Raw genomic sequence first — 17,308 nt, forward strand, 5'->3', positions numbered from 1 at the left:
TGCCTTGAGCTTTACTATAGACATTGGATTATCCGCATTATCTAGGGCAGTTAGAATGTACCAATCCTTCCTCTAGTTCTGAGAAGTATTCCACCTGACCTGTGTACCAGGCCCCTGTGTTTCCTATATCTGTGTGCCTTCTGTGTTTCCCAGGTGCCCAGTTCTCTTTCTCCCATCCGTGCTTGGTCTCGTTTGGTTTGTTTGTTCGAGGGTTTGGTTTAGAATTAGTTTGTGTGGAGACTTGTGATCAGTTACGTTACCAGCGAGATGGTGGGGGGTGTCATGTACTGATGTCTAGATTCAGAAATAAATGATTGATAAAGAACCAATAGGAAGGACACAAAAAGAGGTATGACACAAGAGTGTTCCTAAGTAGGCTAACAACGTTTCTAGAGTGAGCATAAGAGAAGCCTTGCAACCAATCTTGAAACCCCTTATTTTCTCCTTCAACATGCTTATACGCGTGTGCCCATTTAAATCTGTTTCTCTGGGGCCCTGTCTAAGCTAGTCTTTCTTCCTCCCAAAGCTATCTACGTCATAGGGATGGGCATATGACATATAGGGGCTTGATTCACAAACTTAATACAAGTGCTGGTCACAAACTGCACTTTTTTACTAACTCACACGTCTAGGTAGGTTTATTACTTTTCCATATTCACAAACTGCACTTTGCAGCAACTTACTCTTTTGTAGTAAGTCCCTACCTTCATTATTTTCTATGGGATGGTGTTGCAGTACCAGTGGTTATCCGTATGTAGAACTGGAGTTACTACAAAAGTATAGTAAACTTGCTCAAAAGTAGTAAACTTAGTCAGAAGTGTGAGTTACTTTTGTAAATCAGGCTCCTGATCTCCGGCTCCTGCCTTACTGGACCCCAAATGTGAGGTTCATTAACTTGCTGAAGACCATGCCTTCGCCTCCTCGCTCATCCCATGCCTCTTAACCCTTTCCCCTCTGTCTCACCACAGATGCCCCGTCGGCAGCGACTACTGGTTCATGGGAGTGCGCTGTGATTACAGGATGACACAGCAGGCTCTCCTGGGCATCTCCTGTGGAGTCATCCTCAGCCTGGCACTTTGCATCTCTGCCATTGCCTACCTCGCCATGAGACGGTTCAAGGCCTTGCTCGTCGAAACCAAAATCAACCAGACGAAGAGCAGGTAGGTGGCCGCATGCAGACGCACTAGACATCCCCAAAATCTGATCTAGGAGAACAGAGGGAAGATCTTTTTCTAATGGAAAAATTGTGGAACTTGTTTCCCTTACATATGTGTGAAATTCAAAATCACCTTCTTCAAAAAATTTCAAAACCTGTCTGTTCTCCAGCCATGTACAGGTTTTGCTCCATCTCAGAATTGTTTTGGCTCCTTTAAGTTTGGTTTTAGGGTCTATTAGTGCCAGGACACCCTTGGGTAACTGTAAACCTCAGGAAGTCTACATTCATTCATTTAACCGTTAGTTCATTTATTCATTCATTCAAGTAAGTGGCTGATTCAAGTCGGTAGGTGCAGACGCAGGTATGTGACTGCAGACGACCTTCTTGTGGACAACCCTGTTTGGGGTGTTGCGCTCCAGTCCGGGGCTTCCACAGATTGCTCTGTGTCAAATCCTGCGATGTGGCTTGGTACAACTCCGGTGACAGAGCATCCCCTGCACGTGGGAAGCATCGATATCACTACAGCGACACATTTACCTTGACAAGACTTAACTGTTAGCCACATTTACCCATATACCATGACATAAGCAAGCTTTTACGTAGTCACAGTTACATAGTAATACCTTAACACTTCACATAATCACCTTCACAGTCATACCTACATAGTCAAACCTTTACGTAGTCACCTTTCATAGTCACACCATTACATAGGCTCCTTTACACAGTCAAACCACTGTATCCGCAGCCTTTGGTGTGACCAAACAGCTGCATCAAAGCTCCACCTATCTGTACCTCTCCCCCTTAATCCAGCCCCTCACCCTGATCGTTAGCCTACCACAAAGGGGCAAATTCACTCTGCCATTTCCAAAACACAGGAATGAGCTGTATTTACAAGAATATGGCGCACCCCTGTGTTTTCACTAGCTCTGGCGTTAAAAATAGCTGCTCAGCGCCAACACCAACACCCTTGTGCCATAGAGCAAGGGTGCCTTTCTGTACATAAGCCATCAATAATGGTGATTTGTTACTCCTGTGTGTGCTGCATTTTGCATCACATATAGAAGTAGCAAGTCGTCATTATTTAATGATTGTTTATGTGCAGGAAGGGACACCTTCAGGCACGTAAACAATCGTTAATAGCGTTTTGCTCTTTCTTTGTGCCCGGCAAAATGCAGCACACAAAGAAAAAGCAACAACAAGAGAAAGAAAGGGATTTCTCCTTGTTGCGACATTCTAACGCCTGCTAGTGCATGGCTTTGTGTTTTGTCGCTCCCTCACATTTACATATCCTTGTAAATCTGAGTTTGCATCAAAAAGCGATGGGTGTTGCAGTGGAACCTCCACAGCAACACCCATTGCACGCCCCTTCCAAGCAGATACCTGTGTGAAAGGGTACTTTATTTACAAAGTGATGTTAACCCTTTCCTTGCTGCCATCGGCCATTGGCCGACGGCAGCACTACCTCCCCAGTGCTGCCGTCGGCCAATGGCCGACGTGGCCCCACCCGCGCACGGAAACGCCCGCACCGTGGCTGAATTACCGCCGCGGACCACAAAAAGTAGCCAAACGCCACTTTGGTAATCTGGTGTAGGACACTGCACCACCGAAACGTCGGTAAAAGTGAAATTCTGGTGGCGCAACGCCCTTGTAAATATGCCCCAAAGTGTCTACCTTTCCCTTGCTCTAAGTGGACCTCTGACCCTCGTCATACGCCTACACCTAATAGTAACCTTTTCCTTCGCTCTAAGCCTATATTTAAGATTATCCCTAGCCCTTACTATCTCTTAGCCTAATCCTTACAGCGATGCTAACCCTAATTTGTGCTGAGGGTGAGAAGTCCTAATCCTGCCCCATCTTAATGGTACTCGGGGTCCTGGATCTGAGGTACTAAGCAGCTCAGTGGTTTGCACATCTGTATGTAGCCCTCAAGTCAGCTCTGAAAGGGGTTTATAGTATCAGATAATAGAAGGAGAAGTGAGAAGTGTGGCTCAATGGTTAGAGCGGCAGACCCTGATGCAGTAGTCTGGCTGGGACCAGCGGGTCTCGGGCTCAATTTCCTCGGACCTGATAATTCTCGCCTCGGTGCCTATTCTGATCATGAGCCCCACTCTGCACCTCTGGGCAATAGCTTGCTTAATCTCTACAACGGCCCCAACAACGCTGAGGATGCCTGACTTCACCTTGGGGGTGCCCAGGAGTGGGCTCCTCACAGGGAAAGGCCAGGAAGGGTTCCTCGGCAGTATTCATACAAGCGCCGAGATGCCTACGGGTAGTCGTGCTCTATATAAGTGCGTAATTATTTATTATTATTACTTGTTTTTAAGCACTTGGCACTTTGAGGTCTTATACAGTTGTTTATAGTCTGTTCGAATTTAATGCACCAAATGTTTTTTTATTTGGATATTTTAGCTCATTATTTGTATATTTTGTCCCAAATGTATTTTATCGAATTGTTATGAATATATGGATTTGTATGGGAAATCTTTTTATGAACTTGTGCATTTATTATGCTTTGTGTATGTATTGTTGAGTGCTATTTTGTGATGATTTTTAATAATTAGACAATACATCTATTTATACTTATACTCAAGTCAGATCTGAATCCTAGCAAACCCTTTATTCTTCTGAAATGAAGACGAAGACCATTGAGTGGGGTATTAATAACACCTGTTATTTAAGCATTGCATGATAACGTGTGGTGCTTGCTAGAGGAATGGCCACTATATTATATGGTTATTAAATATAACCCAGTTGCTGAACTGCCTTCCTCCCCCACATAGTACTAGGAGGAAGGGATCCCAGTGTGGACAGGGAACATATAATACATTTCATAAGAATTAATCCAAAACAATTATTTTGATCCGCAAAGTTTTATTCACTGTGGGATCCGGTGTAATGAATACACGTAGCATAGCAAAAAAGTCAACTGTATTTGAGGTCATACAGTGCCCCAGGAGGGAGGGGGGAAGTGATAGTGGAGAGGTAGGGAAGTGGAGGGATTATGTGACAGTAAAAATCAACAATTCAGAACACTTTTCATGCTATAATTCGTATAGCAACAGCTGCCATAAAAACTGGCGACATTATTTATAGAAAGGCATACAACACACAGTCAGACCCCCCAGGATATAGCGGCATGGATTCGCAAATTTAGCGGCACAAAAATGGAAATTTAGCGGCACAAATATGGAAATTTAGCGGCAATTTTGCAGCATTTTATTTGGCCATTTTTCCTACAACAAACACAGATATCTTAGCTTTTGTAGTTATTTAACAACATGAAGCTATGAATATTTGGTTTAATTACAATGTAGACACTTTGTTTCCCTCGAAAAGCATGTACAGATATTCAAGTGTATCTCTGGATATGGTTTGGGAATTCTCAACGTGTCAAATCCTGGTGCTGGTCGTGGGGAAATGAAGTGGTGAAGTATTCCAGGGGCGTGACGTCTTTGGACAGTCAGCACCATTGGTCTCTTGAAGTGCGTGCTCTGCTTGTTGTCGAACCAGACCTGTAGTAGGTGATGGTGTGACCTAGTGAGATGTCAAATGCAGAGTTCACCAGAGTCCACCGTGATGCACACCCTTTGGCTCACAGCTCTACTTTTGCCTCGTTGTGATGCACGGTGCACTTTCGGTTCTCTGCAGCTATATGTGTACTGTGAATGCACCCTCTCCTAACCCCTAAACTCCAACATGCAGAACTCCCTATGGATTCCCAAGTCCAATGGCGAATCCAGAAGTTTCTTCTAAGTAGCTGCCCGCCCCTACCAATCCCCACACCTGTGCAACGCAAACAACCTGCTCACTTTCAAGAAACTGCTGGAAACACATCTATTCAAGAACATGTTCCACACTTTCTTGCATCCTTCTCTTTTCTCTCTGCCCCTAGAAGCAATTCGGGCATCCGGTGCACACAATTTAAATATATGTAAATAAAATAAGTATTCAGTGACAGTGCAGCTTGCATTGTGGGCACCCCACCGGCAAAATCATATGTAGTGATGTGGCCAGGAGTATACTGGGCACGCACGATATCCTGGAAGGTCTGATTCCCTGATTCCCTGATGGAGAGGACGGTAGGCAGCTTGCTGCACTTCTCGCTTTACCCGTTTTTAAAAATTTTTGTTTTGAAAATTATCTTTTTCTAGTCCTTTCTCTGGGTTTGCGTTAAGTGTTTATGGAAGGTTAGGGAAGGACACGCGACATCAGCATAAGCATATGCACCAGGGAGATGCCCTGAGCTCACGAGGCAGCCAATTTAAGAGCTAGGCTCTCTTTGTCAGTGAGAACTGTTTGGACTGTGCCTTTCTAGAGGCACCGATGAAAACAACAGTCGCATCTAACTTTTCCCCACTCAAATGTCGGTACTTTGCATAAACGCAGTTATTTTGTACGAAGTATGTGTTTATGAATGTTCCTATTCGATCATAAGCTTGACAGCTGCAGCAGTTTGTAATTTATGTTTCTACTTTTCTTGCAGGAAGTAGTGTCGTCACTTCACCTAATTATTCGTTGTAGCATAATTGACACTGTATGCTATAGGGGCATCCCATGTGAATCGAACAAAGTAATCTCTTCTACCACATCCGTCCACATGAAAATCATGACAGTGCATGTAGTATGCATCCTTTCTTATTCAATTAGAATGTACTCGTTTTCTGTAGGGTACACTTACAGAAAACAGTGTTCCCCTATTTATTTAATGCACTTGTACAAAAACACTCTACAAAACGTAAGTTTGAAAATAGTTACAAAATTAGGCACAGTGAAATGGACGCTTTTTGTTATACGTTAATTTCGCTCCATGCAGCGGTAGCATTATTTTGATTCCATCTCATGATTTGAAGTGAACATTTGCAAGACATTATCTAGGCGGTATTTAGAACATGTTTAAACATGAGGTACTGCATTTCCTGTATAAATTAGGGAAGTTGAATTAGACGTTTGTCAATAGTCAGACCCCCCAGGATATTGGATTAGCTTTTGTAAAAATACCGCGATTTCAACAAAAGTGCCGATTTCGCGGGCACTTATGTAAAAATCGCGGCATTTTTACAAAAGTGCCGATTTCGCGGCAAATCGCGGAATCGCGAAATCGCGATATCCTGGAGGGTCTGCACAGTACAGTGTATATACAAATTTTGGCGTGTGTGGTTGCCGCAGTTGGAAAAACCGTCAACGTTTCGACCCTCTGAAACTGCAGGCAAAGTTAACCTTGCTGCGGGGTCTTCATCAGGACCAGGGGGAGGGGCAGGGAACCTAATGAAACGGGTATAATAGACTTATGTTAGAGGGTTGCTGCTCCGGCCTCTAATTATCACATAGGTAGTTATGAGCGTTAGACACCATCGTAATTTGAGATGCTAACAGTAGGAATTTAGTACAAATCAAGAGTAAATTAAAGAGAACCAAGGTTTGGTAGAGTCCGAAACCTGGAGTCGGAGTCTGAGCCTGGTTTAACACAAAGGTCCAAGCACTTGAGTGGGGAACCGGCACGGTACAAGACGGCCAACCACTTACACAGTAAGGCATACAATGGAGAATACCAATAGGAGAGAGTATAGACTAAATTTGCAGACATGAAGGAGCCACTATATTATATGGTTATTAAATATAACCCAGTTGCTGAACTGCCTTCCTCCCCCACATAAGCAGAACGACTACTGCACAAAGCTATTTCCAGGCTTGAGTGGTGGGCACATATTACTGCTGGTTCACCAAAGGATAGTGTGCGTGCATATAGCTGCTGTACATTACATGTGTCATCACCCCCAATCTGTGCGCCAGTCTCTTAGATTTTGTGCTTTTACAGGAAATAACAGTATTGCAATTTCATTAATCAATATTGTTTATTTCGGATACAAAATATCCCAACCCCTTGGCTGCGGGGCAAATTCCCCTGCAGTGCTGGGGGGAAGGGGCGCGCACAGCGCCCCCCGCTCATGACGAGCTCAGCTCGTCATGAGCCACAGTGCTTGTGTGCTCATGACGAGCTGAGCTCGTCATGACCACACCCATTTTCATGGAACGCTTAGCACAGCAGGGGAATTAGCCCAGCGTGCGAGTGTTCCAACGGTTATGACGAGCTCAGCTCGTCATGAGCACCCGAGCACCGTGGCTCATGACGAGCTGACTTCGTCATGAGCACTCAAGGGTAAAGCTGCACATTAAAATACAAATTAAAAACAGGGTATCATCACAGTTCACCAACTATTAATATCGATCTACGATCAGCTTTGTATTTTAATCTATACCATGAATAAAAATGCTAAAATAAATTCATCAGTACCTCTACGATTTTCGAGGAGATGCAACACAAAAATTCCTTTTCATTGCCCATGATAGTAGTAAAAATAAATGTGACCACACTACGGGCAATTGCTACATCCGTAGTAGTTCTCAAAATTCCCAGCGCTTGTAAGTGCTGTCTAGTTCCTGGCAAGCAACACCTGAGTAATTGTTAATGAATACATTAAATTCCACAAGATCCTGACCCTACACATGTGTATTGCTTGTATTGCTTGCAGATTGCGCCAGTAGGGTTGGGGAGATGGCCACTAGTCACCATTGTACCATACATATACGCGAATGTGTACATTACGCATCACAAAGGAGCGTACTAAAATACTAATGAATTGTTAAGCACACACATGCAAAATGTGTATTTGGACCAAACAATTTTACTCAAAAGTTTTTGTTGGTGCGGTATAACAGATGTTTATTGTTACCCAACTCACTGGCATTCATGTTATGGAACTCAAGGCAAATACTAGCCGTAATGAACCATCGCCCCATGACTCTAACCTGTGTATTGCCTAATTTATATGTCTAATTATGCAAACTTCTGAATCTGCCCAAGAATGAGTGGTGTTACTGCTATGGAGTAATTCGGCATCAGGTACTCCATAGTCGGTCACTTGTAAATTCATATATACTCCCCAAGAAAATTCACGTGTTAGTATGCGTTAAATGTTAAATCAAACCATTTTGGTCAATGAAAACAGCGTTACTGTACAGCGAAGAGATCTCTGGTTTAAACTTGTGATTTCACAGTCTCTTTGCATGTATCACTGGGTCTGTCACTTCCTGTTCTAGAATGTTTCCTCATCCCAGGAAAGGAAAAATCCTTAGAAAAGCCAATGATTCTGGCATTGGTGGGCAGATTTTTGGCTTTACCAATGCTTGTTTTTTTTATTTATTTATTTTTATGGAATTGAAGCAAAATATTTTTGGCCTCAAAAAGTACACATTGTCATAGTAGATCTTGGCATTGAAGGGGATTATTTTGTCTGTGGATATGCCCCTTGTTTAAGAGCAGAATGCGTCAATCACAGTGAACGCTGTACTTGACCGAAAAAATATGTGAATAACAGAACTTATCAGTGGTTTACGAGGGCGGCTTAAATCCCCCTTGTATACAAGTATATTGCACATATAATTTAAATTAAATTAAAAAAAATATTGGCTAATGCTTGTGCTAAAAAAACAACGAATTATCAGGCAAATAAAGGCCAGCAAGGAAGTCCCTCACCTCCACCTTGCAAGAACTGAAGATTCAGGGCATTTTTGGGGTACTGGACACTCCCTCGTACTCCATGTCCCCTTTACTGCTCACCCCAATTGCCCTGTACCACTTGAACTCGAATCCTACCAAGAAATGTAAATGCATGGATACTGGAGGTACATTAAGCATTGCAGACATTACTATGAAGACTTTGAGGTATTTGTGGGACAGGAATTACAAAATAACCTTTTGCTCTCCAGCTACAGACGATTCAGTCGCTTCGATGACATCTCCACCCGCTACTGGTCGCACTCGCAGTCGCAGTCCTGGCTGGGCGCCTCCATCAGCTCATTGGACAATCTGGCCTTCAGTCATTCCGAAGAGGTGCTGCACCTGCACGCCCTGGAGAGCCGGCGGGGCAGCTCTCTGGAGGACGCGGACCACGCCGGCACCTGCAGCCCACGGAGCACGCCGCACCGCAGGCCGGAGTGCCGACCAGGGTGAGACCTTACTCTACCTGTTTGATTGTGGATATGGACTGACTGCTGGGGATGCTGACCATGCCAGGGATGCTCCTGCATCTTCTGCAGGAAGCTTACTGCTCGCCTCACAATCTACATCCATCCTTTAGTTTTTCATATTTAACTCTTGGGTGCTTTTTAATTTCTTAAATTTTTTACAGGCTCCCAACAGCTCCCCAGCAGTCCTGGTGGCCTGCTCACTCACCGCTCTTTTGCTGCATGTCACGCTGCCACTACTTCTAACCTAGGCGGCCATTTTGGGACAGTATTGCCCCTTTTACTGATTTACCAAAGAACCACTCCATTTATTTGCTAAATTTAATTGACTCACTTCTCCTCTTTATCTGACGTCATCGGCTGGCTTACTTTCCCTTGCCTTTTCCAGATGTTGCTGAGATTTAAACCCTTTACACTTGTATTTTCAGCCATTTTTTCGAAAGCTCCATGTTGTCTTGCTTTTTGTCTTCTTCATTAGACCTCATATTCTAGCAAAGGTTTTCCTTGTCCTTCTCTAAGGCAAAGGCCTGGGACCTCTCTGAGTTGTGCAGAACAACAATGAAACCAGGGCCGCATTGCACTGAAATGGTCGTTCCTCTCTGCAGCTGGCAGGGAGCCAGACTAAATACAATGTCATCTTGTGTTTATGAACGGAAGCGCTACGAGTCCCTGATAACCATTTTCCAGGAGTATCTCTATTATTTCTATGTAGTTGATCCGATATATCCCCAGCTCACCCATCTATGCAACCAGCCCTTCAACTTAGGACTGGAAATGGAAAAAGTAACTAGATAAAAGTTCCCATTTCCTGAACAAGCTGGGATGTGTGCCAGGCGGTCCAGCCTCTCATCACTTCCCACCACAGCCCATCACTGTGATGAGGTTCCACCCTTTGTGGTTGGAGTGGTGAGTAATGTGTGGCGGGGGGCAGGTATAGCACAGACACACCCATTGTGGGCACATCTAAGCCACATAAAATGGCAAACAAATGGGCCAATTAGGTACCAGTAATCTTCATTACTCTGATTGCCCTTCCTCATCCCAGTGTTTACTAAATGAGATGTGTCCACCTCCTCCCAGGCACCACAAGGCTCAGTTAAAATCCTTCTCACCCCCCTTCTGCACCACCCTCTCCTTAAGGACCCTCCAATCATGAGAAGTAATACGCAGAGGACCAGCCCTGCAGCACATCCTGCCATCCCCAAGCACAGGGAATTGATGTTATTGCAATGGGGAGTATTGTATTGTAATTGTATTGTAATTGCATTTATATAGCACTTACTACCCCTGACGAGGCGCCGAAGCGCTTTTTCGGCAGGTAGCACGCTACTCCGGGACCCACAGAGGATTAGTGTTGAATTATTATAGTGAAACATGCAAGTACATTTTAAGTGGCGGATAGGTTAGTCAGTTATTTGGATTTGGAATGATAGCAGAAGGATAGAGGAGGACAAAGGTTTGTATTTATTTATCGCTCGCTTGTTGACGCACGCTATTCAGGGAGCCTATAAAGGATTAGTGGTGAATTAATATGTGAGAGAGAAGCAAGTACTCAGACAAGAAAGCATAGTTCCTTGTCCCAGACCTCACTAAATGAGGATGTATCAAAATAGTAAGCCCTCAGCCTGAACCCTATAAGCAGGGCCACTGGAATTACAAGATTCTGCAGCTGCATCCTTTGTCACATAATCATCTGTTGCATAATCTGCAGTTGTTAACATAAAAAAAAACTTGTTTCTAGCTCAAAGGGATCAAAAGTTACTCGTGTTCCTGTGCTCTAGAAGGCCCTTCCGCAAGGCTGACAGGTCATCTTTCAGTTGCTTGTTGATGCATTTGGGTATTAAATTGGTACTAATCAAGGGAAACATTTTCCCCAGACAGTGCTACCATGTGAAAAAATGACAATAACACAGTAATATTGTCACAAAATGTGCCGCATTACGCCACATAATTTGCCCTTTCTTGCAACGTAATTTAGTCAACCCTGCTGCATAATTTGGTCCTCCCCTGCCGCATAATTCCAGTGGCCCTGCCTATAAGTAACACAAAAGGTCCTCAGAAGCAAGTGCACAGCATGATAGGTAGAAGTGTGGCTCAATGGTTAGAGGCGGCAGACCCGGAGGCAGAGGTCGGCCCGGGACCAGGGTTCAATTCCCGACGCGGCCGGGTGCAGGGCCAATGTCAGCGGGCCCGATAAATCTCGCCTCGGTGCCACTCTAACCATGGGGTCCCACGCTGCAACTCTGGGCAATAGCTTGCTTAATCTCCACTCCGGCCCCATCACCGCCGGGGATGCCTGGCTGCACCTTGGGGATGCCCAGTAAAGGGGCCATCTCACAGGGAAAGCCAGGATGGGTTCCCCAGTGGTACAGCGCTGGTACGCCCCAGGGTAACCACGCGCTCTATAAATCCAACATTCATTCATTCATTCATTCATTGGTGGAAAGGCTACAGGAGTAAATAAAACACCAAACCAACAATCCAGGGATCAACAAGCACCCATGGCCAGCTTAGAGAGGGGACCAACCAGAGGATGTTGCCCAAGACACAAGCAGGCATGTCACCAGCCATCAAGCCAACTGGTCCTGCACAAGCCAGACAAACCAGAGAAGATCGAAACAAGCCCAAATAGCAGATGGGGACAGCCCTAGAGATCCAGGCACAGGGAACAGAAAGGAGTTGAGGAAGAATAGCACAAGAGCCGGCACCAAACAGTCAACTACAGCAGAGGCAAAGGAAATAACCAAACACTAGCAAAAACACCCCATGAAAAGCAGAGGACAGTGAACAAACTCCCCACAAGACTAGGGTCCCAAAAGAGCCACCATAGCGACTGAGCACCCAAGTGCCCAGGCAGACTAATAGTCAAACGCTGCACAGGAGAACACCAACAGGCCAGTCCAAGGTGAGCCAATCCAAAGAGAGAAGCGCACTAGGGTCAAAGAGACAAGATGGGTCAGGAAAGACAAGCGACAGCAGCCTCCTCCCCCAACCCGCTTCCAGGAAAATAGAATGAGAACTGAAAACACCCTGCGGTGATACCTCAGAAAAGAGGGGTGAGCATCAATAACTAGGAAAGGAAACCCCAATCAGAGGCAATACCCACACTCTAGACATCACTCCGAAGCAAATCAGTGTAAAACACAGAGTGAAGCAGAAGGCACCCAACAGGCCACCAACAGCACCAACACAACAGGCCCAAAGAACAGCGCAACAGGCAGAGGCGAGAAGAGTGATAAGGCTTGGCTCTGAAAGGAACTGAACTTCCTCCATCCCAGTCTCCTCCAGAATCCGGGTCACGAGGAAGAATAGACAAATACAACTAGGGTGAGCAACGATAACCACAAGGAGACCTGAACCCATGAACAGAGCCATCTGAAAATGACGAGAAACTCAACCAAGGAGAACAACTTACCAGAGCATCCCACTCTAGTGCAGTCCGCCAAGCCATCCATCAAAACGTACCAAGGACTTTTACAAGTCACACCCGAATTCCCAAATCCCAGAAGAAAGGGAGGCAAGACAACCCAGGCAAACCCAAAGTCGACCCCCGACCTAACCTTCACAGAGAGCCACATCCAAATACTAAAGGGGCCACCAGAGGCTCGCTGGCATCAATGAACCAAGAAAGGAACCGCAACAGGTCCAAAAATTGCCACAATAGGAGACAAAACGGAGTCTAACTAGGCACCAAGACGCAGAAAAAGTGAAGGGATACCACCAACGCCCATAAAGCAGCTAACTAGACACCGCAGGTCAACAAAGGAGACCCATGGATCGGCAGGCACCAGGACGCACTTTCGTTAAAACTTTTGCCAGAGCGGAGTTCAAAGGTAAATCGTCTGAGGAAAGACATAGGATCAGTGCCTGTCTGCAAGTTCTCACCCCTCTTTCATTAAATAGACTCCTTAGTACAGTTACTCTTTCATTTCTCAGTTCAGAATAGAGACACAGGAGATGAATAATATTCTCCTCACCAGATTTGCACAGCCTACATACAGTATCCGTTGCATGCTTTTTTCAGTGGGGTAGATGGCATAGACCCGGCAATACACCAAAACGCGCTTTAATAAAGATTTGTTTATTTTTGAACGACCATGGAGTGACCAGGTATTGCTGAGCCATCTTTTTTGTAAAACCATTTATTATGGGCCATGCGTGCCTTGTCGTTTCGCAGTGATAACTGATCTGTTGTTTTATTAACACTTTTCTTAGATTATTTCTGAGTAGTATTTCCAAGCTGGGGATTTGCTGTTGCCGCTAATTTCCCTCGAGATTAACTGGGACATTAGGTTGTCTTGGTCATTTTTTTATTCTGTACCAGACTTTACTTATATGACCCTTTCGAGCATACATCTGGTTGTTTAGACCGAATTCCAGTCTGACCTTTTTTTTTTTTTGCAGAGTTTTATATAGCGCAAACGTGACCCGAATCGGGTATCGGAGCGCTTTACATAGCACCAGTTACGTTACAAGGACACACATTCATTTTTGTTAGGCAAGGGGAGATTAAGTGTTTGCCCAGAATCACAGGATGTTCAGCGTCATAACCGAGACTCGAACAGAGTTCCCCAGATTCGAGGTCGACCGCCCTAGCCATTAGGCCAACTCCTCATCCACCCCAACTATCCTATCCGCAGTGCCGTCATGGTCTACCTCTAGTAGGCCGCGGGTAGACCAAGCCTTTTCCTTGGTTACTCAGCAACTCACACACTATGTCAATCCGTACTTCTGTAGTAACGTTTTGCATGTATCCTTCTAAAGGGTTCATGTTATAGATGATGCCTAGCACTTGTTCGCCAATTTCCACTAGAAATCAGAAATGGAAAAGGATTTTAAACATTTTAGAGATAGCATCGTTGATAATAGCTGCCTCTTTTCCATTTAAGGCTTCGCTTCCGTAGGTTAGTGAGGGTAGCAGTTTAGCAGAAATCACTTTTAAAAACGGGCGATAGGTAAGGTCACTAATAGATTTTTGGATAGTCCTAAATGCTGGTGTCAAGGCATTTGGTTTCCTATGGATTTCAAGTTTTTGTAGAAGAAAATTTCCGTTATCATTGAATATAACCCCCGAATATCTATAGGTTTCTACTTGATCTAATTGTGACTTTCCCAGAAACCATTTAGATTTATATTTCCTTCTTGAATTTTTTGTAATCACCATGACTTTGGATTTTAATTCATTTATAACCATCCTATTCTCTTTTGCATACTCCGATAATCTCGCTATAAGGCATTGTAATCCCACTTTTGTATTGCTTAAAAGGACCACATCGTCGGCATATAGGAGGTTTGATATGTGTTTGTCCGCAAGCTTAGGTGGATGAGCATTTATATCATTAAGTACCACCGTTAAGTCTTCTAGGAACAGGTTAAATAATAATGGAGGAAGTACGCAGCCTTGCTTCAGGCCCCCTGACGTCTCGATTTTCTTAGTTAGTGAATGGCCATCGCCCATCCGCACTCTTACCCAAGTGTGTGTGTGGAGGAGATGAATCAACTGTAATAGTTGTGGTGGAATCCCTTGCAGTTTTAGCTTTTCCCAGAGTAGATTTCTGTCCACACAGTTGAAAGCTGATTTAAAATCGACAAAGCAAAGGTAAAGTGGTCGTTTTATTGCAATAGCTTTGTCCATTAATATCGATAAGGCTAGGATGTTTGTTGTCGTACCTAGACCTTTAATAAAACTTGTTTGATTTGGCGGAAGAATTTTATTTTCCTTTACCCAATCCGATAGGCTTGACAACAAAATCCCAGCAAACAATTTTACGTCCGCGTCTTGTAATGTTATTAGACGACAGTTCGCGGGGCGGGCCCAATTTCCCTTTTTAAAGATAGGGTATATTAGTGAGCCTCTCCATGATTCGGGCCGCTTCGTACTACTTCGTTAAAGACTTTGGTTAGGTGTTCAGCCCATATGCCTGGACCCTCCTTGTAGAGGGCAAAAGGAATACCGTTTGGACCTGGTGCCCCGTCTTTTTGTTTTTTTAATTAAATTAGCCACTTGAACTTGTGAAATATCTATTTTATTTTCCAATTCTGGTTCTGATGTCTCCTTCCCTTTATGGACGTATCTTTACGTTGTTTTGCAACCCGGATTTAGATGGTTCCCCAAAAAGTTTACCTATTCGGTCTCAGTTAGTACAGATGACACCACAGTTTTATCTGGTCTTACTAAGCTATTTATCATTTTCCAAAACTCCCTTGAGTTTGCTTCATTACTGGCATAAAAAATGTTGGTCCAGAGATCGTGCTTGGCTTTAAATTTTTTCATTCCAGATTAGCTTCCTCAAACTTTTATTTAATGATTTTATAGTGTTAAGTATTTCGTTGCTGTTTGGGAGCTTAGTTAATTCCTTCAAGAGTTTATTTCGCGACTGTTTCATTTTCTGAACCGTATATGTAAAATTAATTTTGTTTCAGTTTGTTCTCTCCGTTTTCAATTATTATTCCTTGACTTACTTAAAGGGGCGTGCGGCTCAACTAATTTTCGTGTAAAGCTTACCCAATGATCAATTGCAAACAAGGTGGTTTTTTCATGAAAGCATTTGATTACCAGCTTTTGTGCTAATTCACTGGTACGTTCTTTTAAATTTGGTTTCCAAATTGATTTCCTGTAATTTATAGTTCCGACCTGCCCTTGCATTGACCGATATAATTCAAACTTCATGTTTTTAAGTGATGTGGTGAATATTTGCTGGTTGTGATCACTCTCAGCCAGTTTCCTGAAATAAAACGAAGTGATATTATTAAAGATACTCACAAATACCATCGTATAATCTATTCGTGACTTCGTGTTTTGTGCATAAAAAGACCATGCTGGGGCGGAGTCAGTTTGAAATCTCCCATTTAATATACGTAGCCCCGGTGCTTCGATATCTTTAACAAAGTTTAGATTTGATCTTTTATGCTTAGTTTTTGTTGATGTGTCCATTATTTGCTCTGGGATAAGCCATTGTTGATCTTGTGACTGGGTGACATTGTCTCTTGTAAATGGAACTAGCAGGTTTAGATTAAGGTCTCCCGTAACTATAAACTCTGCAAAAGGATCGTCAATCATTTGTTCCAATAGATACCTAATGAGTGTAGAACACATAGACTTCCTTGCAATTCCTGTCGGAGGAAAATATATGTTAACCAACTTTACAATTATTACTTGGTTGTGTGTTTTATATTCTAGCTTTACCATTTGAATATTGTAATTTTTCGACGCCACTTGGAGATGTTTTGCTTTCAAGTCTATTGATATAAATATCGCTAAGTTTCCGCATGGACGGCCATGTTTATTATGCTTCTTCGCCAGTTCAAAGTATCCTTTACATTCCTGTAGAGGAAACAGGTGGATTGCCCAGGTCTCTTGTAATAATATAATCTGGTAGGAATTGAATATTGATGATTGAGTAAAGTCATCTAATTTTTTACTTATTCTATTTATATTCCACAAACAGAATGTTAATGTATCGCTTTCGTTTGTTAAATGTTTGTATGACTTGTGTTGTTTATTGTGTCATTGGTTATCTTTCCCATGCAAGGACATAGTTATCCATTTCTCATTTATCCCTCTGGTATTCTCTAACTTTTTGTCGACCCGTTGCTTTTCGACATCTAAGTTTTGTTTTTCCTTGTGGATTTTTTAATACTGAGACCGGGATGCCATGTATTCCTTTTTCGCTGGCTAGCCGTTTTTTTACTGTTAACAATGGTATCGGGTATTCCTTTGGTTTGACTTTGGTAATAATTATCCCCAATTGCGAAAGGTTTCTTGCTCGTTTATAATTTGTTCCACTAAAGAGGATGATATTACAGTTATTATTGTTAGTGGCTGAGAACATCAGAATTATGTAGGAAACCAACACATTCATTGTCACTCGACGACATGTTGGCTAGCAAAGGTATCGATTTAAAGAGACACAAGAGATTGCCTCTGTTCAACATATCTTGCTGACCTTGGGATTCGTATATAGGTTTGAAAATCAGTTGTTCCGACCCGTTAACTAGCAGTTCCCTTCCTGGATTGTCTACCGATTCCTTGTGGGCTTTATGTATAACTCTTTTGTGCTCACCTTGTCTTACTATAACTAAATGGTCCATTTTTGATAATAGATTTCTATCCTCAATTGAGTCTGA

The 17,308-nt window shown here is 43.4% G+C and overlaps 1 protein-coding gene across 1 annotated transcript in view; it reads left to right on the forward strand.

Annotated features, from left to right (window-relative positions):
• Positions 1–17,308, forward strand: part of LOC147684616 (uncharacterized) — a 153,026-nt gene that overhangs the window by 87,231 nt on the left and 48,487 nt on the right. The window contains exons 8-9 of the mRNA XM_086939720.1: positions 969–1,160; positions 8,924–9,163. Of these exons, the coding sequence (XP_086795846.1) occupies positions 969–1,160; positions 8,924–9,163 (432 nt within the window). The remainder of the gene's footprint in view (positions 1–968; positions 1,161–8,923; positions 9,164–17,308) is intronic.

This window comes from Lissotriton vulgaris, chromosome 10, assembly GCF_964263255.1.
Source record: "Lissotriton vulgaris chromosome 10, aLisVul1.2, whole genome shotgun sequence".
Classification (NCBI taxonomy): domain Eukaryota; kingdom Metazoa; phylum Chordata; class Amphibia; order Caudata; family Salamandridae; genus Lissotriton; species Lissotriton vulgaris.